General features: G+C 42.1%; 2 protein-coding genes across 4 annotated transcripts in view; one reads left to right on the top strand and one right to left on the bottom strand.

The window, feature by feature from the left end:
• The window catches only part of EEIG2 (EEIG family member 2), a 94,788-nt gene extending 88,882 nt beyond the window's left edge, over window positions 1–5,906 (top strand). The window contains exons 11-12 of one of the 3 annotated variants that reach the window (XM_047083147.1): window positions 1,700–3,442; window positions 5,173–5,906. In XM_047083147.1, coding sequence (XP_046939103.1) covers window positions 1,700–1,742 — 43 coding nt within the window. In that variant the 3' untranslated portion in view covers window positions 1,743–3,442; window positions 5,173–5,906. Of the gene's footprint in view, window positions 1–1,699; window positions 4,025–5,172 lie in introns of those variants that run through there. The other 2 variants (XM_047083148.1, XM_047083149.1) reach the window with 2 other exon arrangements.
• Window positions 5,907–13,650: 7,744 nt separating this feature from the next.
• On the bottom strand, window positions 13,651–22,230 carry HENMT1 (HEN methyltransferase 1). Its single transcript, XM_047084653.1, has 7 exons — window positions 22,167–22,230; window positions 20,771–20,881; window positions 18,141–18,256; window positions 17,181–17,315; window positions 15,988–16,167; window positions 15,131–15,329; window positions 13,651–14,254 (listed from the first exon to the last, which is right to left on the bottom strand). The coding sequence occupies exons 1-7, from the start codon at window positions 22,188–22,190 to the stop codon at window positions 13,829–13,831; spliced, it is 1,191 nt and encodes a 396-aa protein (XP_046940609.1). The 5' UTR covers window positions 22,191–22,230; the 3' UTR covers window positions 13,651–13,828.
• Window positions 22,231–27,684: the final 5,454 nt, after the last annotated feature.

Genomic DNA, 27,684 nt, shown 5'->3' with positions numbered 1-27,684 from the left:
GTCAGTACACAGTGGCCTGATAACCACTGCATTACTCCCACTTTTTTAGGATTTCCTCTTATTCCTCATTATGGGAAGAGACCAACCATGTTGTTTGCTTTTGGTCTTACTGGTCTCTGGAATTCTCAGAGTGAAATGTCAGGTTGTGTGGCCCCTGGCATCCTGACACATGAGGAGATAGGTACTGGTGAAAACTGAAAGCAGTAATACTCTCCCCTCCATGCGACACCACCACTCAGCTCCCCGCCTGATTGCTCGAGGGGTCAAAAATCCTCATCTAAAAATAAATCCAGCTACCATCAAAAAGACACTGTGCTTTTACAGACTTGTAGAAAACCTGTATCCTCCCAGATGAAGAAACAATAGAGGGAACATGTGTGTTCCATTATAACATAGGGCCAAGGTTCTGGGTACATCAGCAGTAACAAACCTTCTGTTGATGAGGCCATTACTTCATTTAAACACCTGTTTTATTCACAGAGTTTGCTAATTTTAAATTTTTAGTATTCTCCATATTTTATTGATAGAGGTCGGTTAGCACCTGGAATATCAAGGCAGAGCAGCTTTGCGGCAAAGCTGCTATCACAGATACGTGTAACGAAAATACAGTGGCCAGGCTGTTAGGACAGAGAGTTTTGCCATAAAAGGTGATTCATGGATGCAAGTGCCCTCCGTTTTGCCCTTCACCATCCTCCCTACCTGTTGTCAAACTTGGATTGCTACCAGTCCAAGGCAAGCAATTGCTCTTTAAGCAAGTGAGACAAAGTTGACACATCCCCATTCATGTTCCATGGCATGAAACAGTCACATGGCAACACCTATCAACAAGGCACTTAGGAAATGTGGCCTCTAGCTGAGCAGCCTGGACAGCCTGTTGCCAGCTGAAACTGCGAAGAAGGAGACGATAGATTCAGAGGGACAACCAGCAGCCTGCCAAACCAAGCTAGTGAAGAAATAAACCTCTCTTCAAGATCACTTCACTTCAAATCTGTATTACACGGGTATAATTTACATTACTGACTACATATAAAAACATTGGCATGTTGACTAAAAAAATTCTCACACTTTCCAGGAAGATGCATTAAGACCTCGCACTGTAGGGGTGCCTGAGTGGCTCAGTTGCGCGTCCAAGCATCAGCTCAGGTCATGATCTCACAGTTCGTGGGTTCAAGCCCCACATGGGGCTCTGCACTGACAGTGTAGAGCCTGCTTGGGATTCTCTCTCTCCCTCTCCCTCTCTCTCTCTGCCCCTCCCAAACTTGTGCTGTCTCTCACAAAATAAGTAAATAAAACAAACAAAAAAGACATCACACTATAATTGCAACTAAAAACTATCACCCATAACTCTGCAAGGCCTGGGTAAATTGCCAGTTAGTATATGCCCTAGGATAAGACTGATTTTAGGATTTATGTATAAACATGTTTAAAGAAAAGTTTTCTTGCCACAGGTCAAGATTTAGGAACAGTACTAGATTATTGTAGGAATAAGTGTGTCTAGACTAATCCAGTGTACTAATCCTAAACATTTAATATTTTGAGTGTTTTCTATCTGTGATATCTTTAAACCTTGTGGAAATCAAATCTAGTAGAAAATGCCTAATGCACCTAACTCTTTGAGCGCAAGGTTAATTAGAACAATTTCAAACATTACAGTTAAAGATTTTGAAGGGTTTTTTTTTTTTTCTTCCTCTGATTGTAGGGTGGGGTCTGGAGCTTATGAACAAGTTGTGATCAAACGCTAGAAGTCAAGCTGGTGAACTGAAGCTTCTTCCCTGGGAGTTTGAGACATGGGCAATCAAGCTGTCAAGGCACTTCATTCAAGCATTTATGAGAAAATGAACATATTTGAAACATGAAGCGCGTTCCTCTATCAAGAGGAAAGCCAACACTGATTCCTTCTGTGAAAGTGTGTGCCACCATCCTGTCCCACCCACCAAAAGGGAACATCAGAACAGTAGTATCCAGGTGCTGTGCCACGTGTGTTTAGAGGCACACAGCTTCTGTGGTCACTGCACATGATAATGAAAGCCTGCTCTTTCTTTTGAAACAGCCAGGTGGGGAAAACAACATTATACGTCTGAGTATAGCTCAGTCCTGAAGTGTAAAACCTGTAGTAGAGGTAGGTGCTCAACAGGTTTGGGCTCTAATTATTTAATTTTAATGTTTGGGAGATAGTAAGTGAATGTCTTGAACCCTATAAATTCTGTCAAGATAGTTACAATCTCTTAAGGGTATCTTCCATAATATTATATACTACCTATGGTATTGTACTAGGTTTATTAACTCTTCTTAGTTAAATAATTGATAGAAAGTTTGGGTGTTCATCCCTCGGGGAAATGCTATACTACAGTCAAAGCGTGGAGAATGCTTAATTCTAAACGTATCCGTCACAAGTGGAATAAGCGTGTTTAAGTCTGAGATGTGTGAATGAGTGTAACGCCATTATTATGCAGCATGCATTGTTACTTGTTAATGTTAGATGAGCTGCACAACTCCCGCTAGCACTATATATGAGATTCAAGCTAAGCTTAATATTCAATATGGTAGGCTCCCATGAGGCACCTTAAGAGCTGTTCTATTATTCACTGAATAATATCTGCTGGTTTCAGGAGTCAAAATTCAGAACAGGAGAAAAACCTTAGCATCAAAAGCCAAGCAGCCTTTTCTGTGTAAGTTCAGACTTATCTGAAACTGAAAATTGTTCCAAGGAGGTGGCAGATAAGACAGGGGACAGCTGCTTGACATTACTGACATAGACTCGTGATTTTCTATTTTAACTCCCCACGATGGGATAGTATGTTTTTTCCTTTACTATAACAGTTGTTGTTTTGAGACAATAAAATATAACATAATCCAATGCAGCTTTTCAAGTATTATCTGATCCGGATCCAGTTTAACAAGCTCGAAAGATAGATCATCTTTTTATCAGGTGGGAAGAGTTTTTCTGGTCTTACATGACGAGTTTTAATTTTCTTGGAATCATTCAGTCACTGCAGAAAAATGTAGATTCTTTAGAACCAGTAATTCCCAGTCCTTACTTTCAAAACCATGTCAAAAAAAAATGTGGTATGTTTGAATAATTTTGGTCTAGGTATTTTTGTTTTGGCAAAGTAAAGGGAAAATATATTAAAATATTTCAATACCCAAATTTAAAGGTTTAGAAAAATTTGAGTAGTTCATGTTACAGTTTTCGGTTTTTTAACAATTCAAGGATTAGGTATTCCAAATTAATCCAGTACTACTGTTGCACCTAGATATTTTTTAAAAGGTTAAATTCCATTTTAGAATATTTTGAATGTTGAGAGATAAGGTTTTCTGAGTCGTTACTAATACTTTTGTTGTTTTGTTTTGAAAGGAAAAAATGTGACCTGAACATTTTAGTCTAACCAAGGAAAATGTTAGCTGAAGTGGTAAAGACTTGCTTGCTCTCTGTGATTAACAAGTGAGTTGATCCGTCCATTATATATTATGGGGGTGTTGCGGGGGTGGGGGGGGGGGGTCAAAGTATTTAACAGAGATAAGAAGGTAGTGTTGGAGATATTTATGATGTATTAAAAACATATTTTTCTATTTTCAAAATATTTCTAGACTATATTTTTCATTGGCACTAATGCAAATAATTTTGCAGTTTTGAAAATAACTATAGATTGTAAGCAAGGTTCAGGGAAGACATTCTTCAGATATGTAAAACATGCTGTAATCCAGGCATTGTCCATCTTGCCTGCGCTCAGCCTGATACCTTTATACAAGACTGACTCCCAGTATTTAAAAGGATACAGAATTATTTTTTAAAAACAAAATGTGGAAATCTTGAAATGCATAAATATCATGGCTTTATAATTTTAGCAGCCACCAGATACATCTTGATTTATGTAGTAGAAAATCATTTTATTTTTTAATGTTTATTTTTGAGAGAGAGTGTGTGCACTCGCGCACACACATGTACTGCGCAAGTAGGGGAGGGGCAGAAAGAAAGGGAGAGAAAGAGAATCCCAAGCAGGCTCTGCACTGTCAGCACACAGCCAGATGCAGGGGCTCAAACTCATAGGGGCTCGAACTCACAAACTGTGAGACGATGACCTGAGCCGAAATCAAGAGTCCGACACTTAACCTAATGAGCCACCCAGGCACCCCAGAAATCATTTTAATAAATAGAAAAATTGATCAGTGAAAAATCAGTGCAAGTCTGGATTCATATTATTTTGTGTTGCATTGGGATACTTTGCAATTACATTTCATTACAGTCCTCTGAAAATATTTGTTAAAGTTCACTTAAGTGTCTGCCTTACTTTTCTGGTTTTTCTTAGAACATGTAACCATGTAACTACTGAAAAAAAATTGCCTTTTAAATACCAAGTGCACTTTTGGTTCCATTTGGAGTTTAGAAAATTGGATTTGAAAAATAGATTTTAATAAATTGATTTTTAATATTAAAATCAAATTTCAAATCACCCAGTCTTAGAGAATTTGCAGATATATAACCTTGTCTTTCTAATCCTATCGTAGAGAAACATAATGGCATATTAAAGCTATATATTTGTGGTTAGATACAGAAATCTTAAATACCTTGTTTGGGGGAAGTACAGAAGCTGGTCAGGAGCCCACTTCCCATGACTTGAGCTGGTAACTGAGACCAGAGTGGATGTGAAGGGGGCAGGCGGAGCAGCCCTGGGCCATCAGTTTGCATTCTGATGGTTGACTCCCCTTTGTGGTGTTGAAGGCTTCCATATACAAGCAACCCATATGGATTAGTACTTAAAATCTGAGAAAGTCTTGACCAAAAATCCTGAAGTCCATCATCCCATTCCAGGAAATACCATGAGAGTAATGTTATCCAAACTAGATTCTTCTGTTTTGTTTTGCTTTTCATGAAAACTGTGAGCCATCAAGATCCACCACCTTAGCCCATTTGTTTCTAGAAAGAAAACAAATCCTCAACGAACCACCAACCAAAACATAAAACATCCAGAAGTAATTTTAGACTGAGATTTCCATGCCAACTAGACCACTTTGCAAGCTCAAGCTGACAGTATTAAATACTTCATTTAAAAAAATTAAAAATTAGAAAAATACTTCATTTAAGTACTCTGAACTGTTAGGCTTCCTAAGACTTTTATAATATGCTTGAAAGAAACTGGGCTCATATGATGGGGTTGCATTTTGTTTTAACAGGTCAAACTGGGACAGTTCAGAAATTATACTTGGTCAATTCTTAGATGGTACGTCATGTGAATATAGTCAAGTACTGTAACTGAAATTGTTATGCCACTTTCTGTGTTGGCTTAGGTACTATGTATAATTTTAATAGCCAAGATGTTTAAGAATATGAACTCTAAAAATATAAAGGATGAAATTAAGCCTGTTAACCTTATTTTAAGACTACTCTGGAAACAAAGGCCTTATTATTACCTTATATGTGATTTTTCATAAGATAATATATACACAGTATATTTTAATCATGTGAGTGGTCTCTAGCTACTCCCTATATGACAAAGCTGGCAAAATTTTTTATTTACACAGACAGCATAGTCTGCATTTACAAATGTTTATGTTCATCTTATATATATATATAACAAAATTCTCTTGCTGATATTCATTGACCAAATCCCATGCAGAGAAAGACTTAGGATATATTGTTTGATTGTTTTTTGGAAATATGTCTTATTCTGGAAGTTGGTATACTTGTAGGTGATCATGTAAATATTTACCGAAAAAAAAATTGTTATGGAAGTGATTCCATTAGTATTGTTCTAATACTTGGAAAATGACCTTCATATTTATGTATTTCTTGTTTTACTGTACAACTGTAATTCCAGGAAATTTTTTTACCAAAAAAAAAAAACCCCTTTTATTGTATTTGTAATAATGTTAAGGTGAATCTTCAATAAAAATCATCTTAAACTTTACAGTGTTTATACTTTAAAATGTCAGTTAAGATTCTGCCAGAAATCCATCAGATCCTTGCCAAGGTAAGAAAACAGAAGTAAAACAGTGTAACTTTTTCCTGAGAGGTTCCCCTCATTTATTAGCAGATGGTATAGCACAGACTTGAATCTTCTGGTGAAAGACCCTTCTTTGAACTCTGAGGTTCACCCTGCAGTGGTGTGAACATGGGCTCTAGAGTAAGACCGACCTGAGACTGAATCCAAGCCCCCTTCTGAACCTGTTTTCTAATCTAGGATGGAGATAATACTACCACTAACTCTTCTGTGTTGTGAGCAAGAGCCCATGAAGTGTGAAGAACATGTCACAATAAGCACTATTATCAAGCCAAAATTTGCCTTTGTGCAGCAGCTACGTACAGAGCTTAATTCTAGTGTGAGACACATAGATTGTCAATAAATGTGCCACTATTAGGTTAAGACCCTCACTTAAATGATACTCAGTGTCACCACTGTACAGACTGTTCCTCCCTTTGACTAGGTCCTCACAGATGAAAAACAATGCCATGACATTCCCTTTGCTGTCATTCAAATTACAATAGCAATTTAAATAAAGAGCAATGGTTCAGGAACGCCTGGGTGGCTCAGTGGGTTAAGCATCCAACTCTTGGTTTCTGTTCAGGTCATAATCTCACGGTTCAGTTCATGAGACTGAGCCCCACCTGGGGCTCTGCTTTGACAGAGTGGAGCCTGCTTGGGATTCCCTCCCTCTCACTTTGCCCCTCCCCTGTGTGCATGTGTGCATGCACTCTCTCTCTCTCTCTCTCTCTCTCTCTCTCTCTCTGTCTCTCTCTGTCTCTCTCTCTGCAGATTGCCATGGCTTTCCTGGACAGTGCAGGTTATGGGAGGTAATGTGCATTAAGGAGAAAGATCCTGCTTGCTGGCCTAAGTGGGATGGGGATAACTTTGTGCCAGATCACAGCAGAACCTGGCAGGGCCCTCTGCTCTGCCCTCATACTACTTTGCCCACACCTGAAGCATGGAGTTCCCAGGCCCAGCCTGCTTATGACTTATCCCACCTTTCCTCAACACCAGTGTTTTTATCTCCCTCATTCCGCCTCATTACATTTTATTCCTTCCTTCCTGTACCTACATCTCACATACCTGGTGTGGACACATGTAAGGAAATGAAATATTTTACATTTGCATGATAGGAAATCATTAGTGGAGTTAATCCATCCCACATTACACAAAATGTAACAAAAATTCAGGAAAAATAAAAGATTTAACTATGGACATTCCTCAAATCAATGACATCTCCATATGGGCCCACCAGACAAGGAAATGTTAGAGACCTTCCTGCATGAATTACTTTAGACCCCATTCCTATGTACTTTTAACTCCTAGTTCTCCTTAACCATTTTTTTAAATTTTTTAAAATATTTGTTTATTTTTGAGAGAGAGAGAGAGAGAGACAGAGCATGAGCAGGGGAGGGGCAGAGGGAGAGGGAGACGCAGAATCCAAAGCAGGCTTTAGACTCTGAGCTGTCAGCACAGAATGGAGCCACCCAGGCACCCCTCTCCTTAACCATTTTTAAACTGACTTCACCACTACATCTTTAAACCATTTAGCAGTGATTTCCAAGTATCATTGCAAAAAACTTCAAGTTATTTTATAGCTTATTTATATTGGGGAGTTCTTGAGTGCAGTTACTTTTAAATGGGAAAAGTGTGCCACCTTGTGGTATTTAAATTCAGTGATTCAGTTCAACTCTCCCAAAGTGACCCTGTGTCTGCCCTTCTTTCCCAATACAACATGGAATTTAGACAAAGAAAAACTACACTAAATTTTTTCAGTACTAACTTTTTTTAAATTTTTTTTAACGTTTATTTATTTTTGATACAGAGAGAGACAGAGCATGAACAGGGGAGGGGCAGAGAGAGAGGGAGACACAGAATCCGAAACAGGCTCCGGGCTCTGAGCTGTCAGCACAGAGCCCGACGCGGGGCTCGAACTCATGGACCGTGAGATCATGACCTGAGCCGAAGTCGGACGCTTAACCAACCAAGCCACCCAGGCGCCCCACTACTAACTTTTTTTTAATGTTTGTTTATTTTTTGAGAAAGAGCGCAAGCAGGGTAAGGGGAGAGAAAGAGGGAAACACAGAATCCGAAGCAGGCTCCAGGCTGTCAGCACAGAGCCCAACATGGGGCTTGAATTCATGAACCAAGTGATCAAGACCCAAGCTGAAGTCGAATGTTTAACCAACTGAGCCACCAGGCGCCCCCACTACTAATTTTTAAGTATTCTTTCCATTCAACATGGGGCTTAAACTTACAACCCCTGAGATCAAACAACTGAGCCAGGCAGCTGCCCCTTTTCAGTACAAATTTTACATAATGTGATATACTTGCAAAAAAATAAGTATTACAGACTTTGCTTAAATTGGGTAAAATTACTTTCCTTCAGTTTAGAATTAAAAGATTCTGTCAGCTCAGTTCATGAGGATTCCTACCAAAAAGGAGTGGATGGTCAGCATGATAAATGGCTTCCAGAGGGATGAGGCTAGACAAAGATAGTGGAATAACAGCCTATCCAACAAAAGCAAAATTTCTGATTGGATCGAAGCCAAGGTGTGGAAGTAGGAATGCAGTGTTTCTGGAAAAGCCAATAAAAGGATCAGACCCTAATTTGACTACTTCCAGCTAGGGTCCTGACAGGAGGATGAGAAGCAGAGAGAACTGCAGTGATGCAGGAGTATGCACAGTTTCACAGGCACAGGGAGAACCCAACAAATGGGCATAGAGCACTGACGGGTAACTTTCAAAACATGTATAAAAGGTGTGTTAACTTGGGAATGCAAGCTAGTGCAGTCACTTTGGAAAACAGTATGGAGGTTCCTCAAAAAACTAAAAATGGAACTACCCTACGACCCAGCAGTTGCAGTACTAGGCATTTATCCACGGGATACAGGTGTGCTGTTTCGAAGGGACACATGCACCCCAGTGTTTATAGCAGCACTATCAACAATAGCCAAAGTATGGAAAGAGCCCAAATGTCCATCGATGGATTAATGGATAAAGAAGACGTGGATATATATACAATGGAGTATTACTCAGCAATAAAAAAGAATGAAATCTTGCCATCTGCAACTACGTGGATGGAACTGGAGGGTATTATGCTAAGTGAAATTAGTCAGAGAAAGACAAAAATCATATGACTTCACTCTTATGAGAACTTTAAGAGACAAAACAGATGAACATGAGGGAAGGGAAACAAAAATAATATAAAAACAGGGAGGGGGACAAAACAAAAAAGACTCATAAAAATGGAGAACAAACTGAGGGTTGCTGGAGGGGTTGTGGGAGGGGGGATGGGCTAAATGGGTAAGGGACATTAAGGAATCTACTCCTGAAATCATTGTTGCACTACACGCTAACTAACTTGGATGTAAATTAAAATATAAATTTTTAAAAATTTTAAAAAGTATATTAACTTGCATGCTTCAGTCTTCAAAAACTAGTTGCACAAGAGGTGAAACTAACATTTACCATACAGACTTAGACTTCTGACTCCTACCAGCTTGTTTTGCTAGATCAACAATACCCATAAGTGTTCCCTGCTTTGGGATATCCCCAAAGATGTGTATCCTGTAGATAATAAAGGATGTCAGTCATAGTTAACATCTGGCATCCTTGAACATCGTACCTTGCACCATGCTCCTCCCTGATCTGTCAGCAGCTAAATGCACAGGACCCATGTAACAAGGTGCTTTTGTTGTCATCTAGCTGAGGAAATTACATTTGGAATTATTCCTTGATAGGGGTACCTGGGTGGTTCAGTAGGTTAGGCATCTGATCTTGCTCAGGTCATGATCTCACAGTTCATGAGTTCAAGTCTCAAATTGGGTAAGCTCAAGTCCAGCATCGGGTGAGCCCACTTCTTTCTCTCCCTCCCTCCCTCTCTCTCTCTCTCAAAAAAAAAAAAAAAAAAAAAAAAAAAAAAAAAGGAACAACAACAACAAAAAAACTCTAGGAATTTATTCCGTGACAATCAGCAACAGAACTGAGAGCCCAAGGGGCTGACAGAAGTACTTCAAAGAGAGCTCAAGTGCAGGATATGATGTACCTGAGACTGGAAGTGAGAGAACAGAGGAGGGTGGGGAGCAGCGGGGGGCAGCGTGTGAGCTGAGCCTCAAGGAGCTGTCAGCGCACTTTTATATCTCAACTGCATGGAAACAGAATGCATGGAAACCGAACTTGAAGACAGAGTGCCGTGAGAACTTACACTTTTAGACCATGAAAAGAAAAATTGGAGACAAACTTCCACTCAGATCAAGGGCCAGGGTGTTCTAATACTTTGTAACCCATTTCACACCTACTCTGGGAGGTGAACTGTGGTCTTGACAACTCTCCCTCTTAAGAAAAAGATCTGCAGATAAAATGGTCTCCAGCAGAACCACATTTTTTATTGTCATTTCAGTGCAGTGAAATTCCTTGGAGGAAAGTCATCTGAAATGTTTCGAGGCCTCTATATTTACAAAACCCTGGGGTCCATTCAAAGGGTTTTCCTAGAAAAAGGAACAACCATTCCCACAAAAAAAGTCACTGGTTCTTGCAACACTGGAATCTGTGTGTATTCTCAGTTAATTGAAGAAACCTAAGAACTTTTGATAGTTGTCCCTAGGGAGTGAAATGGGAGGTATGCAAACTGTTGACTTTTTTTTGTCCTAATAATCAGTCTAGATTTTTTTAGCATGAACTTGCATTACTGTTCATGTTTTGTACCATCTATGTGTATTCATTCTTTTTAATGAATTTATAAAATACATTGCTAATGATAAAGGAAGCTGCATCAAAAAAATAGTTATTACCATTTACATATGGGGGGGGCACCTGGGTAGCTCAGTTGGTTATGCCTCTGACAAGATCTCATGGTTCATGAGATCAGAGCCCCAAGTTGGGCTCCAGGCTGATGGTGCACACCCTACTTGGGATTCTCTCTCTTTCTCTCTCTCTCTCTCTGCCCCTCCCCCACAGTAAACTTAAAAAAGGGGAGGGGGGTGGCAGCTAATACACAGCTCACCAAATGAGAAGAAAGCCATTCCTAGCAAGACATGATTCTTATGTAAAGAGACATTTTTAGACAAAAATTTTTAAATTGCCTTCATGTTCCCTTTTCTTGGGAAGCTCCTAGAAAACCATTTTCAGAAATACAGAATAGGGATGAAGGGAGGTGGCTATCCAGTACTGCCCCTGCCCCCCGGGGTGGTGGGTTTTACAAGAACAAGGGAATGCCCTAGGATGGGGTAGTAAAGGGAGAGCAGGTGTAACAGAGGTAGTGGTTGGAGAGGACTAGGCTTCTCATCTGAGCAGCTCCCCACATTCAATTACCTGTGAGTCCTCTCAAATCTGTCCTGAAGTATATACAACTCATGCTGTATACGAAGCAAATTCTCTACATAGAAGTTAATAGGGTTGCCACTTTTTAAAAATGGTTGAGAGTGAGCTAGAATGGGGAAGGTGCAGGGAGAAGGGGACAGAGAATCCAAAGCTGGCTCTGCACTGACAGCAGAGAGCCTGACGTGGGGCTCAAACCACGGATGGACATGAGCTCATGGCCTGAGCCGAAGTCAGATGCTCAACTGACCTGAGCCACCCAGGTGCCCCACCACTGTTTTTTAGTCAGGTATTTGATGGTTGTCTCAGAAAGAACCTTAAAGAAGGACTGTTCACCTTCTAGACCTGCAACATGCATTGATGTGAGAACTGACTAGCCAGATACAAGAATGAGCCTTATTACTGAACAGACACTGAAGTTACCTAACATCCCTAAGATTAACACAGTTGCCTTATAAAGGAACATTTCTCTGGGCCAGGCGCAGTCTTCTTAGTGCTTACAAGAACTCTGTGAAGCAGTTCGTTGCTCCCGGCATACACACAAGTGGGCCAAAAATTCCCTTAGCAAACCTGACTTTGGCTGCTTTTACAGCAGTACGAAAGCAGGTCTCTACTTGGTTTTGTCCCTTTAGAAAGATCGCATTTCTGTGCTGCAGAAGGTTGGAGTAGATAGCTTTGTTTTAAAAAACAAAAACAAAAAAACCTGCAAACTATTGGCAACATCAAGCAGCTGCCTTTTTAGTAAGTATTTCAGTGGAACACCACATGCACTTGTTTGCATGTTATGTCTGGCTGCTATTCCACTTCAACTCCCGGAGAGCTCAGTAGTTGCAAGGTTGCAAAGATTTGCTGTCCCTGCAAGAACATCTGCTGACCCCTGGCTTAGAGCATTAACAGAAGCTTTCCATGTGCAGAGAAAGGCCTCTATCAAAATAGAAGGTAAAGACCAATTTCATGAAGAATGTAGGTGCTGCTGTTACCAAGACATGGGGGAGCCCTGGGAAGACTGTAGCTCCATCACCCACAGCAGCCATGAGTTTTCAGGTGAAGCAGCTTGAACGGTGATCAATTAGCCTGGAGGACAACAGGATAAAGCGTTGGCCCTGGGGTTAAGATGTTGGCTCTAACACAGATGAGAAGGAAACCCTAGGGTGAAAGTCAGGCAGAGGCCTAGAAAGGGGAGGACAGACAGGGCCTTTTGTGTGGGTAGGGGAGGGCAGCAAAGGTAAATCTATTGGTACTATGCATTCAAGAGGGAAAAATCAGTAAGAAAAAAAGGGGGTAGGGGACTGATGGAGCAGTCTATATTTAAGAACAACTGGTTAACAGTGGTTACGGTGATCACCAGATGCCTGGGGGGGGCTCAGTTGGGCATCTGACCCAATTTCGGCTCGGGTCACCATTTCACAGTATTGTGAGTTCAAGACCCGTGGTATGGAGCCTCCTTGGGATTCTCTCTCCGAATAATTTTTTAAGTGTTTTAACTTTTAAAAAATAGGAGTGGTTACAGTGATCGGATTCTCTTCCAGAATCCCTTCTTTCCCTCCCTGCCTTCACCAAATCTACTTTCCATCTACTTATTAACCCTTCAAAAAGGCTTGAAAAATCTGCCCCAGCATGCCATTCCCAGCACCAACACTGCACAGCCAGTCTCTCCCAGGTTAGTTGAAGATATGCCCGTTGTGGCAGAGTTGCCACAATGTCCTTTCTGTCCTTGTCCCTTCACAGGAGTGTCACGTGGGCATACGCCCTCCCAGAAGATCAGACTACACCTCCCAGCTTTCCCAGGTGGTAAGGAGGACTTCAATCCGCTCAACAAGAGCCTAACAGTGTAGAACTTTACCCAAAAGCTGGCACATGCTCTTTGCCCCTTTTCCTTTTTCTCCCGACCTGGAATATGCAAGTGGAAGCTAAAACATCCCCAAGGGGCATCAGAACAGGAAGGTGGATGAATTAAGTCCCTTTGGCGGTAGAGCTGCCCTGTGTGGGCAACTTACACCCTACACCCCTCCCTATACTCCAGAAAGTAGTGTCTCATTTAGACCAGTTCTCCCCATTGTGTGAAACTCTATTTCTCTCCCAATGGAGACCACTACCCCAATTCTAACCAGAAAACTACCCAAAGAGGATGATGCTCTAAAACTGGACAGGGCTTCTGAGGCTTCTCTTCCCTTCAAACACCCACTCCCCTCCCCACCCCCACCCTGTCTTGTGTTTTATCTAAGTATTACAGGTCAGAATTTAGGCCAAAGGAGGTAGGGAATCCTAAGAAGATTTTAAAGTTACTCTTATTCCCTGGGAAAAGCTTTAAACATTGATAACTCAATTTATTTTTAAAAATTTTAATGTCACATCAACATGGGTCTAACAAAAAAACCTGAACACGCACACTGTGAACTTACACCATCCACCCAAAAAAGCATTTAAAAAAACACGTAACAAGGTTAATATCAAAATTAAGCTACCTATGTTATGACTATAATTTTCTAAATGAGCCTAACTATCCTTAAAATCATGAATTTTAGGACAAAGATAGCTCCCGCTCACTAACGGTAATCGTGAGGGTAATCGTAAGGGTCCAAGTCGATCTGCACTGAAGTATGAGCTCTGTTCAGTCGCATTGGAATTCCTTCAGCAAGGAGTGTTCTCAGCGTGTACACATCAGCAACCAAGCGGTTCACCTTCGGATAACCAATAAGTCTTTTCAGGGGTACATAAAACCTCTTTCCCACAGAGTAGGGTTTGGGGGACTTCTCTATTTGGGCTACTTGGGCATCGGTGAGGAATAATCCGGGCCGTCTGACCAAGCCACTGTCAGTGTCTTCTTCTGACTCGGGTTCACTGGATTCCTTTCTCTTCATAATCCAGACATACTTCTGTCTTATGGCTTCGACTTCTTTTAACACCTCCGTACACAATACAAACAGGAGGAAGTGTTTTTGCTGTAAACTCGGGAATGAGGCTGTAAAAACCTGAAGGCAAATCAAAATGCCACAGTATAATGGAATCAAACTACTGACAGACATTATCTGATCTGCTTTTAAAAATTCTAATTATCAAGATCAAAGTCACAAAAGCCACCACCAAGTCACACTATTCACAAAGTCACACTAACCCAATGTTCCTGTACTTGATATTAGAGGGGAAAAGGCAAAGAAAAATTGTTAAAAGGGAAATGTGTTGGGGCGCCTGGGTGGCTCAGTCGGTTGAGCGGCTGACTTCAGCTCAGGGCATGATCTCACAGTCTGTGAGCTCGAGCCCCGCGTCGGGCTCTGTGCTGACAGCTCGGAGCCTGGAGCCTGTTTCAGATTCTGTGTCTCCCTCTCTCTGACCCTCCCCTGTTCATGCTGTCTCTCTCTGTCTCAAAAATAAATAAACGTTAAAAAAAATTTAAAAAAACAAAAAAAGGGAAATGTGTTGTTTATTCTTCACCATTCCTCCTGAACCCAACCAAAAGGGTCTAAGAAGCTTAAGCTTAGAGGCTCAGCTGCCAACAGTCATTTCCTGAGCCACGCTGTGGAGGAAGTCTGCTGGCATTCCTCTTTCCTGCTGCTGATCCTGACAGATTACAATGGGGGGGTAGCTGGCCCAACCGCTTGGAAGCTTTCTAGGATTCCAGATCTTTCTCTGTGGTGCGCATTGAGATATGGCAAAAGGCCAGGTGGTCTCCAGGACTGCAATAGACCAACTCTGACACCATTTGTGAGCATGAAGGATCTTCCTAGGGTCAATCTCAAAATAAGGTCATTTACACTTATCTCTACAGTGGGGACTCTGTACCCACTATAATTAACCATCCTAATCTATGTGCTTTTTGCCCCGGTAGCTACCTCACAAAGAATACTCACAACTTGATAAGCATGTTCCTCTGGCTCTGAAATGCGGGATCCAGTTGGTTTTGCCAGGATCCAGCTGCCAGGATCCGGTTGCTTTTTCTTGAAGATCCCTATCTGGGTACAGTATCCAACATGCTTAGCCCATGGTGGTGGAGCACCCACACCAGTAAACTCTACAGTGTAACTATAGAGTTTTGCCACATTTGAAGCCCTGAAATCACAAGAAACCATCTTTTGAAACTTAGAGGTTCTGTTAAAGAATCTCCACTAGAATAGAGCGTAAATACAACTAAAATACTTTTGTTGCAAATTCTTACAGCACCAGATAGTGCCAAATCACAGGTTTTGCTTACTTCTGAGGGGCTTTAGGATAATGAGTGTCAGTTTCCAAGTGATCACAATGACAGAAAGGGAAAGTTACAGAGAATTTAGGAGTAAACAAGACCATGATGACTACAGTCCCAACACCTGTTAGGGTTTGCAGTTATACCGGAAACATGACCACCCTTCAAGCTCCTGGGAGGAAACACCCCTGCACATGAGGGCATGAAGCACATCTTCACCTCCCCACACCCTGTTCTGTTTCCTCCACACAGATACTCCTAATGTTCTCATATAAAAAAGCACCTGGTGCACCCCATTTTTCCACGCTTGCCTGTGGGACATAGAAAATACACTCCCCCATTTATTTTGCCGAAATATGCTGGTCCCTTTAGGATCTTATTAATTGCTAAGCTGCATCCTGGGAATTTTATTATGATAAAATAATTTCAGTAATGTATAGGGGTCAAGATTGACTTCATAGTACTTTAAACTCCTGTGGGGTCCCCCGCCCCCCAAAAAAACAAAGAAGCACTTTATGAAATCACCAGTGTTGAAACTGCGTTTGGTTCCACTCAAACTTGTGATCTGAATTTCTAAAGGTCGATGCTGGAAACAGGGGATTGAAATCTGAGTTTGGTGTGCTGATGACAACCATGCCTGGAGAAAAGTACCCAAATACGACTTCGGGAAACTTGGCCAGATCTTCTGAATCCAAATGTTCTATTCTGAAATGGTTAACGGGAAGGACAGAATGAAGTTCTCTTGCAATTATTTTCCTAGTTGATTTAGCAAACACTTTCTATCTCTACACTGATTTATCCCCTCTCTGAATATATAATAGTACTTACATGACCTAAAAATCAACTATTCATATATTCTCACTCTGCCCATCAGCCATGTTGCCCGCTCCCTGGCAGGATGCAAATACAACCACTTCTGTGGTAGACCAACCAGGACAGTGAATGTGTAATGAGAAAACAGACAAACCCAGACACCGGGATGAATAGCCAAGTGCCAGAGACTACATGTGAAGTCTGCAGCACCAACAATGAACAATGGATTCAAGCATGCAAGGGGAGACTGGCAAGCTCCTCAGGAGCCCTGCAGGGCCATAACCAGAATGTCTTAAATAAGTTGTGGGCTTCAGCAGCAGATCCCAGTAGAGTTGTCTACCCACACCCAAGGACAAGATCAACTGCCAATACAGGCAGCCAGTAGGAACATATACCTTGACTGGGGGAGTTATCAAAATTACCATCACTGGGGAGAGACAAATGGACGTTGGGCCTCTGTGAATGGAAGCCCGGAGAAGGACCCAAATACCGTTCTACAGTATTCCAGGAAGGCATAATCACCAAGAGCCAAAACATGAGTATTCTTATTAAAAGTGAGGTGAGGGGGACTCATTAGTTAACACCCCTGCTTTTAAATACATTCTGAATTTGGGGCAAAAGGCTATGATGGGTAAAACCTACCCTTAAATAATTCAGAAAAGGGTAGGGGAGAAAATTGATAGGTGAATCTACATAAAGGGTGATCCTGGCACTGCTTGCAGCTTACCTGTAAATTTGAAATTTCTGAATTAAAGCCCCAAAACATGCTAGTAAAAAGCCAGTCCAAACTGTCAAGCATATACTTTACAAATCTGAATTAAGAGGACTTAAATCTAGTTAGGACACTAATTTACGGAGATTAATTCACATTTTTCTAATAACTTCAACACAGTAAGAATACTTACAATTCAATACATGTTATCAAGTCAAATCCAAGCAAGCGGGAGTCTTTCTCTACAGCAGAGCCACGATACAAGACAATACTCAAATCTAGGTCCCTAGGACCTAAATGATCCCCTATTGACGGAGACAACTTATCACTGTAAAAATATAGAAGGAACATTTGAACACTCTAATTTAGAATATCTCACCAGCTATAAATCTGATCTTTTGATGATTATCTCCCTATATCAGTTTTCCATGACTTGATGTATTAAGCATAGGGGTAACTTCCTCTCAAAATTGGCCAATGAGAACAAGATTTTGAATATTGCTGTTGCTCAATATTTTTGGTCTTCCCACTCCCTTTGGATCAGTGATTTCAAATTTTTGTTCTGTAGAGGAAAAACATTCCTGAAAAAATGTGTACAAGAGAGAGACCAGAGAGCTGCTCTGCCTTGAATTAAATTAAAAGACCTGGGGCAACTTAAATCCTCTGTAATGAGTTGCCTTGGGGTCCAGCATTAAAGAAATTAGATTTAGGGGCACATGGGAGGCTGGGTAAAGCGTCCCACCCTTGGTTTCGGCTCAGGTCATGATCTCAGTTTGTGAGTTCAAGCTCCGTGTGGGACTCCACACAGTTCAGAGCCTACCCGGGACGCTCTCCCCCTCTTCCCCTCCCCAACTCCCACTCTCTCAAAATAAAATAAACTTTTTTTTTTTTTAATTTTTTTTCAACGTTTATTTTTGGGACAGAGAGAGACAGAGCATGAACGGGGGAGGGGCAGAGAGAGGGAGACACAGAATCGGAAACAGGCTCCAGGCTCTGAGCCATCAGCCCAGAGCCTGACGCGGGGCTCGAACTCACGGACCGCGAGATCGTGACCTGGCTGAAGTCGGACGCTTAACCGACTGCGCCACCCAGGCGCCCCAAAATAAACTTTTTAAAAAAAGAAAGAAATTTAAGATTTTGCCACTTGAATTACCTGTTCCAATCTAATAGACGATCCATGAGGAGATCTACTCCAACAAGTTCTTGAACACAACTATGGAATTTCAGCATGCATAAGAGTGTGGCGTTACCACACCCCAAGTCTGCAACCTACAGATGAAATAGAACATTGAAGACATAGCCAGAAGTCAAATATGACCAAAGCCTTTATAGGAAACTGGGTATTAGAAATAAATTACAATATAATAAACCACTATGCCAAGATCTTTTTTGGTAGAAAAAAGGTACACAAAAAGGAAATTAATCTGAGATGTTAGATGAGCTGGCGGTGAGGCAGATTTGTGGATTGTTACAAGTAAATTCTAATTCAGGTTGAGTACCAAGAGCATCCTAGGGGCCTGGCACAGGGACACCACACATGGCAAGCAGGTACCCTATACAAACTTTATACCTCTGAGCTTCATAATTAACACAAAAAAAGGACAGGACAGAGCCTGATCTTTACCAGTGCTTTATAATTTATCCACAGTCTTGTTAACCTATTCCCCTTATTGTGAATGTTATATACTCTTAAATGGATTTTTTAATCATGCCCTGAAGTCTTCATTTACCACAGCTGTATCACCTAAATTTCTGATTGCCACTTTAGGAAAAGGAAATTAAGATAAAAATTTAATGACATTTAAAGGTACCCAATACCAAAGATACCCCAAATCAGCTTCTAGTGTAGCTAATTGGCTGTAATCCAGTCTAAAGGGGATATCTGGGGATTTGAACTATTTCTGGATACTCAGACAGGAAAGATTCCATATATCTTAAAATGCACAAAAAGGTTTCCAAAGGGTTTAAAAAACAGACTAAAGTTTACCTCAAAATTCATCCCATTAGAAAACGAAGATTACATAAACTCTCCATTACAGCAGTTACCAGGATGCTTTCAAAAAAACCACTAAGGGGGTGCCTGGGTGGCTCAGTCACAGTTGAATTCTTGAGCCCAGCATCAGGCTCTGTGCTCACCGCGTAGAGCCTGCTTTGGATCCTGTCTCCTGGGCCTCTCCCGCTCTCCGGGACTCTCTCAAAAATTAAGTTAAAAATATTTTAAAAAAAACAAAAAGCCACTAATTCTCCTCTGGAAAAGGGGAATACAACTATACTTTAGTAATAAAGGCACATTTAGGGGAGCCTGGGTGGCAGGCTCTGTGCTGACAATGGAGAGACTGCTTGGGATTCTCTCCCTCTCTCAGCCTCTACCCCACTCAGGCTCTCTCTCTCCCTCTCCTGCCCCTCCCCTGCTCACTCTCAAAATACTTTTTTTCTAACGCTTGAGGGTGAGAGAGCATGTGAGCAGGGGATCTGCATAAAGAGGGAGAGAGAATCCCAAGCAGGCTCTATGCTGTCAGCACAGAGCCTGGTGTGGGGCTCAAACTCAGGAACCTTGTGAGATCATGACCTGAGCTGAAATCAAGAGTCAGATGCTTATCCTATGGAGCCTCCAGGCACCTCTCTCAATATAAACTTTAAAAAATAAGGCATATTCAACCTATACTCAGTCCTCAAATGTGTTTGACTGCAAAATCATTTCCTTCAATGTTTTAGGTAAACCACAATGTTGTGCCCTGGCCACAATCAGTAATTTTCTTTTCTGAAGCAGGCACACCTATGGGGGAGAAGGGTTACATAGCAAGCACTTAAAAAACCTAATCCCAGGGGCGCCTGGGTGGCTCAGTCGGTTAAGCGTCCGACTTCAGCCAGGTCACGATCTCGCGGTCCGTGAGTTCGAGCCCCGCGTCGGGCTCTGGGCTGATGGCTCAGAGCCTGGAGCCTGTTTCCGATTCTGTGTCTCCCTCTCTCTCTGCCCCTCCCCCGTTCATGCTCTGTCTCTCTCTGTCTCAAAAATAAACGTTAAAAAAAATTAAAAAAAAAAACCTAATCCCAGAGAGCAAATTACAGTCTCAGCAGCTTTAAACTGTGCTTCTATAGTATACCCAATTTCTTGTTAGCCCAACTAGCTAAAGCTTTTCTTCCCACACACGCCTTAACTTGAAGGCAGCCTCTACTCAAGGATTCCCTCCTAGAAAACAGGATAGCCTCAGGGGAATTAAATTGTACCCACCCTCTTATCCCACTTCCCCACACCCAGTTTTTATACAAAAACCTTTTTTCCCAACTACTGGGATACAGGTTAATCTTACAGTCAGGGTTCTCCCTATTGCCCTAATCCCTTTCCTTCCCTTGTAACAAATCTTTGAATATTCTAAACACACTTGCTAAATCCTTAAGTTTTTTCCTATTTTTTGACTACACATTTCATAAAGACCCTCTTCAGTGTTTGAAAAGAGAAATACTAGGGTGCCTAGGTGGCTCAAGTCATGATCTTCCAGCACAAAGTGTGCTTGGGATTCTCTGCCCTTCCCCCAACACTCTTTTCAAAATAGATTTTTGAGAGAGAGATAGAGGGCAAGCAGGGGAGGAGCAAAGAGAGGGAGAGAAAGAATTCCAAGCAGGCTCCACAAGTCAGCACAGAACCTGACGTGGGGCTTGAACTCACAAACCATGAAATCATGACCTAAGCTGAAATCAAGAGTCAGATACCCAAATGACTAAGCCACTCAGGCACCCCAAAATAGATAAACTTTTATTTTAAAATAAAGGAAAAATACCTACCTTCTTTGGTTTATATTGATTGACTATATCTTTAACAAAGAAGTACCTTTGTTTGTATAATGGAGGTCTGAACTCGATCACGTTCTTGCGTGGAACAGTGCTGCGCTGAAACTTTAAACAAAAAAGTGTTCTCAATCATGCCCAACTTCAGGAACTCCACGAGGAAAAACCAGCTTAATTTCCCCACTTTGTAGAATAGCTTGGCCTTTCAACCACTATGTGATACTGCATTTCCTCTCCAGTTCATCTAAGCCTTCTCCTATTTTTTGAGAATCTGGCTTTATGCTTTCCTAGAGTTTAGTCTGCCGAAAGCAAAATTCCTAATGAATGCATTTAATAACAATAAAGTCTGCTAGCCACAAGGGACCTATAGTGGAGTGAACTGCCAAGACTGGAGACAGGAGACTGACAAAGACTTCTTTTTTTTTTTTTTTTTTTTTTGACAAAGACTTCTTGACCCAACTGAAGTCAGGCTCCTTAAAACGTCTTCTAACTAGGCCTTGACTAGTCTTTGCTTATTAGCCCAGTTTTTACTAAGTCAATTGAGACAAAAATTCCCTACCCTAAATAGCTCATTAAACTCTTATCAGATCAAATTCCTCACCACCACTTTTGTAATCTGATCCCCCTGGGCTGCCTTAATCCCGATTCCTGTTAAATCTTAGCAAGACCCTGACACCCTTGTGGTCTTCATAGACTATAAATCCCATAGGCTATAAATCACAAACTGTTGAATATAGGAGTTAAACCCAAATCCACCTTCCCTACCTACTGTCATGTTTATTTCAGTCCTTGAAAAGCCTTCCTTTTTCATTGAGTTGTGTTAATCACTTCTACAAGTATCAGAATTTCTTTAACATGAGGAATGATTAATCATAATATCTGGATTAATCCAGAATAAATGCAAGCATTTTTGAAGTAGGCTTCACGCCCAGCACAGAGCCCAATGTGCGGTTTGAACTCACAGTCCTGAGATCAAGGGTGGCATGTTCTACCGACTAAGTCAGCCAGGCACCCCCAAATTGCTTTCAATCACTTGCTTACACGTGGCCAAAATCAAATTTCTTCAGACAAAAAAATGCCTCAATTCATCGGGCTCTGCGCTGAGAGGAACCTGCTCTAGATTCTGTCTCCCTCTCTCTGCCTCTCTCCCAGTAGCTCTCAAAAATATAAATTTTTAAAAGATGTGTCTAATGTAGATTTTAACTTAACAACCAGAAATTATTCCACTTCAGATACACCAATGTGAAATTTCATCTATGTAGATTCTTATTCAATCCCAACCAACACCCTGGGAAATGTTAGGGACTAAATCTGATGGATTTTACTTCTAACTACCTCACAATACCTCTCAGGGAGATAACTCATACAAGTAGGTTGAGAAAAGCAGCATTACCTCTTCCATGCTGTTTTTTTCCATTTTGTTTCCAAGTTTGAAGCTTCGTTGAGACAAAAAGCAGATTTCTCCTTCAAGTTCTATGAATCAGCAATGACTCTTCTGTAAACACAAAATATTAGTTCTCATAAAGAGGAGCCTGGACAAGAAAGAACTGTATTAATCAACAAGGACAGGGAGTGGGGTGCCTGGGTGTCTCAGTTAAGCGTCTGACTTCAGCTCAGGTCATGATCTTGTGGTTTTTGAGTTCAAGCCCAGCATTGGGCTCTGTGCTGACAGTTCAGAGCCTGGAGCCTGCTTCAGATTCTGTGTCTCCCTCTCTCTCTGCCCTTCCCCCATTCACATCCTGTCTCTCTCAAAAATAAACATTTTTTAAAAAAATAATCTAAGTTTTAAAAAAAAGGCAAGGAAAGGGAGAAAGCAGGCTTCCTCCCTTCTCTTTACATATTACCATTTAATCCACAGAATTTACTGAGTATGGTTTCGGGTAAGAAACAAGCACAGAAAGCCCAAGTGACTTTTCACTAGGACAAATCTGGCTAAATGCAGAAACACCCATTCTTCCCAGTTCCTGTTAAAGTTGATACAAACTGAACAATCCTATCAGTTGTACTATTTCATTAAAGCCCTCAACTTCAAAATTTTTAGGTAGGTTCCACAACCAACATGGGGTTGAACTCCGGACCCTAAGATCAAGAGTCCCATGCTCCACCAACTGAGCCAGCCAGGCACCCCTCTCCCCTGAATTTCTTTCAAGCACTTGCTCACACATGACCAAAATCAAACTGGGGCGGGGGGAGGGGATGTCCCAAGTAATTGATAAACTAAACACTTCAACATCTATCCAATTTAGATGGACTTGAAACTAAATTTTGGTTCTCAGCCTAAAACGTAAGCATGTCAATCACCTCACTTTTCAGTTATTCACTAAGTCCTATCTCAAGCCACCCCCAACCCCACGCGACCCAATGCCAAAGTCTGCATAGGGCATGATACCCACTACGTCCTACCTCCGCATAAGGAGTTCGACCGCAGCAAAGCAAAGCGCAGAAAACATTGAGTGGGTCTGCCGCACCGCCACTGTATTTATTTAACTTCGGGCCCCGCCCCCGAGCCTCCGCTAGCGCCGCCTCGCCGCGGGGCGTTGCCCGCCGGGGCCACACCTGCACCGCCCACACCTGCGCCGCCGGCTCTGCCGCGGTACTCCCTAATCTTCAGGGTAGGTGGCGCTCGCGGGCCCCGCGCCCTGCCCTGTTCCTCTCCGGGCTCCAGGTTCCAAAGCGTTGGTTTTGCGTCTCTAAACGGCCGCTGTAGCGCATGTCCCGAGGCCATTTTCTAGCCTTCCCTCGGAACCTCTGCAGAGACCTCTGTTACCGCCACGCCCCGCACTGGCGCGCGACCTCGACCAGCCCCGGCCCTCCAGGAGCCGAGACTGTTGAGTCGAGGCGGCGGCGCCCCAGGCGCGTCTGAGGGCCGCGAGCGGGGCGGCGGGCTCCGGCGGCTGTTGGGTTCCTGGCTCTCCCGGTTCGCAGCAAAGAACAGAAAACGGTCCCCGGCAGCGGAAGGCAGCAAGGTGAGCGGCCAGGCGGAGCGCGAGCCGGACAGCCGCTTGTGTCCGATTCAGCCGCCTCTCAGAGCCTCACAACAATCCCCAGGGGCCTGGAGAGGACTCTGGGCTGAGTAAAGTTGGTCCAATAACATCTAAGCCTAGAAGAACGTTCTTTCAGCCCCCAAACCTCCAACTGGTAATTTACGCATGCTGGGGATGCAACTGTATGATCTCCTAGAAAAGTTACTGTATCCTGTCCTTCTCCTGCCAGACATTTAACCTGACACTTTATAATCGGTTATTTCTTTATTGTATGTGATGGAAGGGTTTAAGGAGGCGGAGGGGGGAGATGCGAAGCCGCCGCCTTTGGGAAAAAAAATTTTTTTTCTCCATTTTAAAAGACTCAAAAGCTGGTGTTTACCAATGAATTAATAATCCCCTGATATATCATAAATTACATATTAGAACTGTACTTTCAAACAACACCTACAATATGCAAAGGACGGTGCTAACGGTTTTGGAATATCACAAGGTTAGATTACACAATCTTTGTTTTTGGTGTTTTGAGGGGTCTAGTCTCATAGTAAAAAGCATATAACTCAAGCTTCACTGTTTGAGAGGTTCCTATTGTCCTGGGGTTAAAACTGCAATGTGAACAGACTGTCTTCATTAGAGAAGCATATTCCTTATTACAGAATGTATAATTTAAACAGAACCGTACAGGGGCTCCTGGTGGCTCAGTCGGTTGGGCGGCTGACTCCTGCACAGGTCATGATCTCACAGCTCATGAGTTCGAGCCTGCCTGCCGCACCCCCCCCCCCACCCCCCGCCCTGCCGCAGGGCTCTGTGCAGATGGCCTGGAGCCTGGAGTCTGCCTCGATTCTGTGTCTTCTTCTGTCTCTGCCCCTCCCCTGTTCACACTCTGTCTCTGTCTCTCTCTCAAAAATAAATAAACATTAAAAAAATTTTTTTTAAACAGAACCTTACAAGTAAATGAGTGAATTCCACTTCTGGGTATTTTTAAATTAATTAAACAAGGAGGCCGTTAGACTGAGATGACTCTAGTGCCTTGGCAGCCCTACATAAGCAAACCTAAACCTCTAAGTGTCTCAAGGTTAAAACATGGAAACCTAAGAATGTCCAAGGGCAAACAGATCTCTAGGCTTTCCCAAATAAGGTAATTGGTTAAGCTGTAACCAGTCAAATAATTTCCCTGCTTTGCTTTGGCATCTTCCTTATACAGGTCTTTCCTCTAGTTCCTGACGGTGGTTACGACCTACCTGATCTGAATTAATCTTTTCAAATTCCTAAAAATGTCAATATGCTTCAGTTTACCTATTAACAGTGTATATGCAAAAGAATTGAAAACAGAGACTTGAACAGATATTTGTACACCAATATTCACAGCAGTATTTAGAGTAGCAAAAGGTAGAAACAACCCTAATGCCCATCAATAAACAAAAGTCGCATATATATGGAATGAGATATTGTTCAGCCCTTAAAAGGAAGGAAATTCTAACTTATTACAATATGGTTGAACCTTTAAGACATTATGCTAAGTGAAATAAGCCAGTCACAAAAGGACAAATACTGGAAGGGGGCAAGGGAACAAGGAAAAATAATTTTCAGTAGCACACTTTAATGGATATCAGATTTTAGTCCTGTTCATTGTGTTTGAGGTTTTGTTATCTACCTGCAAATGACTGGATCTTGAATTTTTCTAGTTTGCTCCAATATCTGACTCTCTTAAAATTATCAGTTTTCTCCCATCCTTCTGACTTGGAATCAGTAATAACACAAAGTGTCCTTTTCCAAAAGCCCTGAAAGCCAAAGCTGGTTGATTTGATATGAATTCCATGGAAGTCACCACAACACTTCATGTATGGACAACCTTTGTGCCTTGTTATATGGGCCAAACCAGAAAGTTCACTAGAACACCTGGTGACATCACCAGAGACATTCACACTGCATCCCAGGAAAATCTGTGGTCACCACTGCCTCTCCTCAGTCTGACTGAAGATGCTTCAAGTCCAGCATCTAGAAATCTTCTCAGTTAACTGCCCCTTTGCACCCAAAACCTCACTTTGTAGTCTATCCCATAACTTCTGTTTTTCTTTTACTGGGGGACCTGGGTGGCTCAGTCAGTTAAGCACTCTGACTTCTGCTCAGGTCATGATCCCACGGTTCATGAGTTAGAGCCCCACGTCGAGATCTGTGCTGACAGCTCAGAGCCTGGAGCCTGTCTCCATTGTTATCTGCTCCTCCCCCGATCATGTGCTGTTTCTGTCTCTCTCTCTCTCTCAAAAATAAATATTTTTTAAAAATTAGGGGCGCATGGGTGGCGCAGTCGGTTAAGCGGCCGACTTCAGCCAGGTCACGATCTCGCGGTCCGTGAGTTCGAGCCCCGCGTCGGGCTCTGGGCTGATGGCTCGGAGCCTGGAGCCTGTTTCCGATTCTGTGTCTCCCTCTCTCTCTGCCCCTCCCCCGTTCATGCTCTGTCTCTCTCTGTCCCAAAAATAAATAAACGTTGAAAAAAAAAAAAATAAAATAAAATAAAATAAATAAAAAATTTAAAAAAAAATTTTTTAATAAATGCCTCTTATTAAATCCTGATTGCTTGTTCCATATGGCCTAACTTTGGGATCTCACCTGCAACACCACTTCATGAAATGAGGCACAACTTTTTAACTTAACTGACTTATTCTCAGGGTTAAGAGAGTGGCTCAATAAGGGGCGCCTGGGTGGCTCAGTCGGCTGAGCATCCAACTTTAGCTCAGGTTATGATCTCATGGTTCTTGAGTTTGAGCCCCACATCAGACTCACTACTGTCAACGCAAAGCCCTTAAAAGGGATCCTCTGTCCTCCTTTCTCTGTGCCGTTCCCTCTCTCAAAAATAAACATTTAAGGAGGACCTGGGTGGCTCGGGTCCTTGAGTTTGAGCCCTGCATCAGGCGCTGTGCTGACAGCTCAGAGCCTAGGGACTGCTTCGGATTCTGTGTCTCCCTCTCTCTCTGCCTCTCTCTCTCTGTCTAAAAAATAAACATTAAAAAAATGCAAAAAAAAAAAAATCACCCTTGTTTACTGTGCTATTCCTGGTAACCTCCCATAACTGGCCTCCCCCAATACCCCTACCCCAACATCTTTCTTTTATCTTTATTGAAGATGGGATTTAAAGGCCTGGTTTGGGCTTTCTCTGGGAGTTACTCATTCTTCCCAGGTATCTCCCATGTATACACGAGGTATGCATGTTAATAAACTTGTCTGTTTTTCTCTTCTTAATCTATCTTTTAAGTAATCTCTATACCCTATGTGGGGCTCGAACTCATAACCCCAAGATCAAGAGTCACATGCTTCACTAACTGAGCCAGCCAGGGGCCCCTTAATATGTATTTTATTACAGGGGTCTCAGCCAAAAACTCAGAAGGATAGAGGGAACATTATTTTTCCTCCCCTTCAAGATGAGCCCATTTATATAAGACACTTAAGGTAGTCAAACTCATAAAGACAGAAAAGTAGAATGGTGGTTGCCAGGGGCTGGGGGGAAGAAGGAATGGAGTGTTGTTGTTTAATGGATACAGAGTTCAGTTTGGGTGGAAAAGTTCTGTAGATGGGTGGTGAAGTGATGGTTGCACAACAATATCAATATACTTAATGCCACTGAACCATATATTTAAAATGGTAAGTTTTAGGGCACCTGGGTGGCTCATTCAGTTGGGTGGCTGACTCTTGATTTCCACTCAAGTCATGATCTCATGGTTCATGAGTTCGAGGATCACATTGGGCTCAGCACTCACAGGGAGGAGCCGGCTTCTGATTCCATCTCTCCTTCTGTCTGCCCCCCCCCCCACTTGTGTGTCCTCTCTCCTTCTCTCTCTCTCTCTCTCTCTCTCTCTCAAAAGTAAATAAATGTTTAAAATTTTTTAAATAAGATGGTAAGTTTCAGCATAACAGACTTGTTGAATCAATATA

The sequence above is a fragment of the Lynx rufus genome, unplaced genomic scaffold, assembly GCF_022079265.1.
Source record: "Lynx rufus isolate CCGP_SWC_20201006 ecotype Redwood Valley unplaced genomic scaffold, mLynRuf1.p SCAF_2, whole genome shotgun sequence".
Taxonomy (NCBI): domain Eukaryota; kingdom Metazoa; phylum Chordata; class Mammalia; order Carnivora; family Felidae; genus Lynx; species Lynx rufus.
Note: the sequence above shows the minus strand (reverse complement) of the source record. Positions and strands in the feature narration are given on the sequence as shown.

Bases quoted from the DNA above. Each gene is read 5' to 3' on its own strand.
- HENMT1 (XM_047084653.1), bottom strand. From the start codon at position 22,190: ATGGAAAAAAACAGCATGGAAGAG. The intron at 20,882-22,166 runs GTAATGCTGCTT...TTTTGTTTAAAG, and splicing joins AAAAAAACAGCATGGAAGAG to TTTCAGCGCAGCACTGTTCC. The intron at 14,255-15,130 runs GTGAGTATTCTT...ATTTGCCTTCAG, and splicing joins AGGAACATGCTTATCAAGTT to GTTTTTACAGCCTCATTCCC.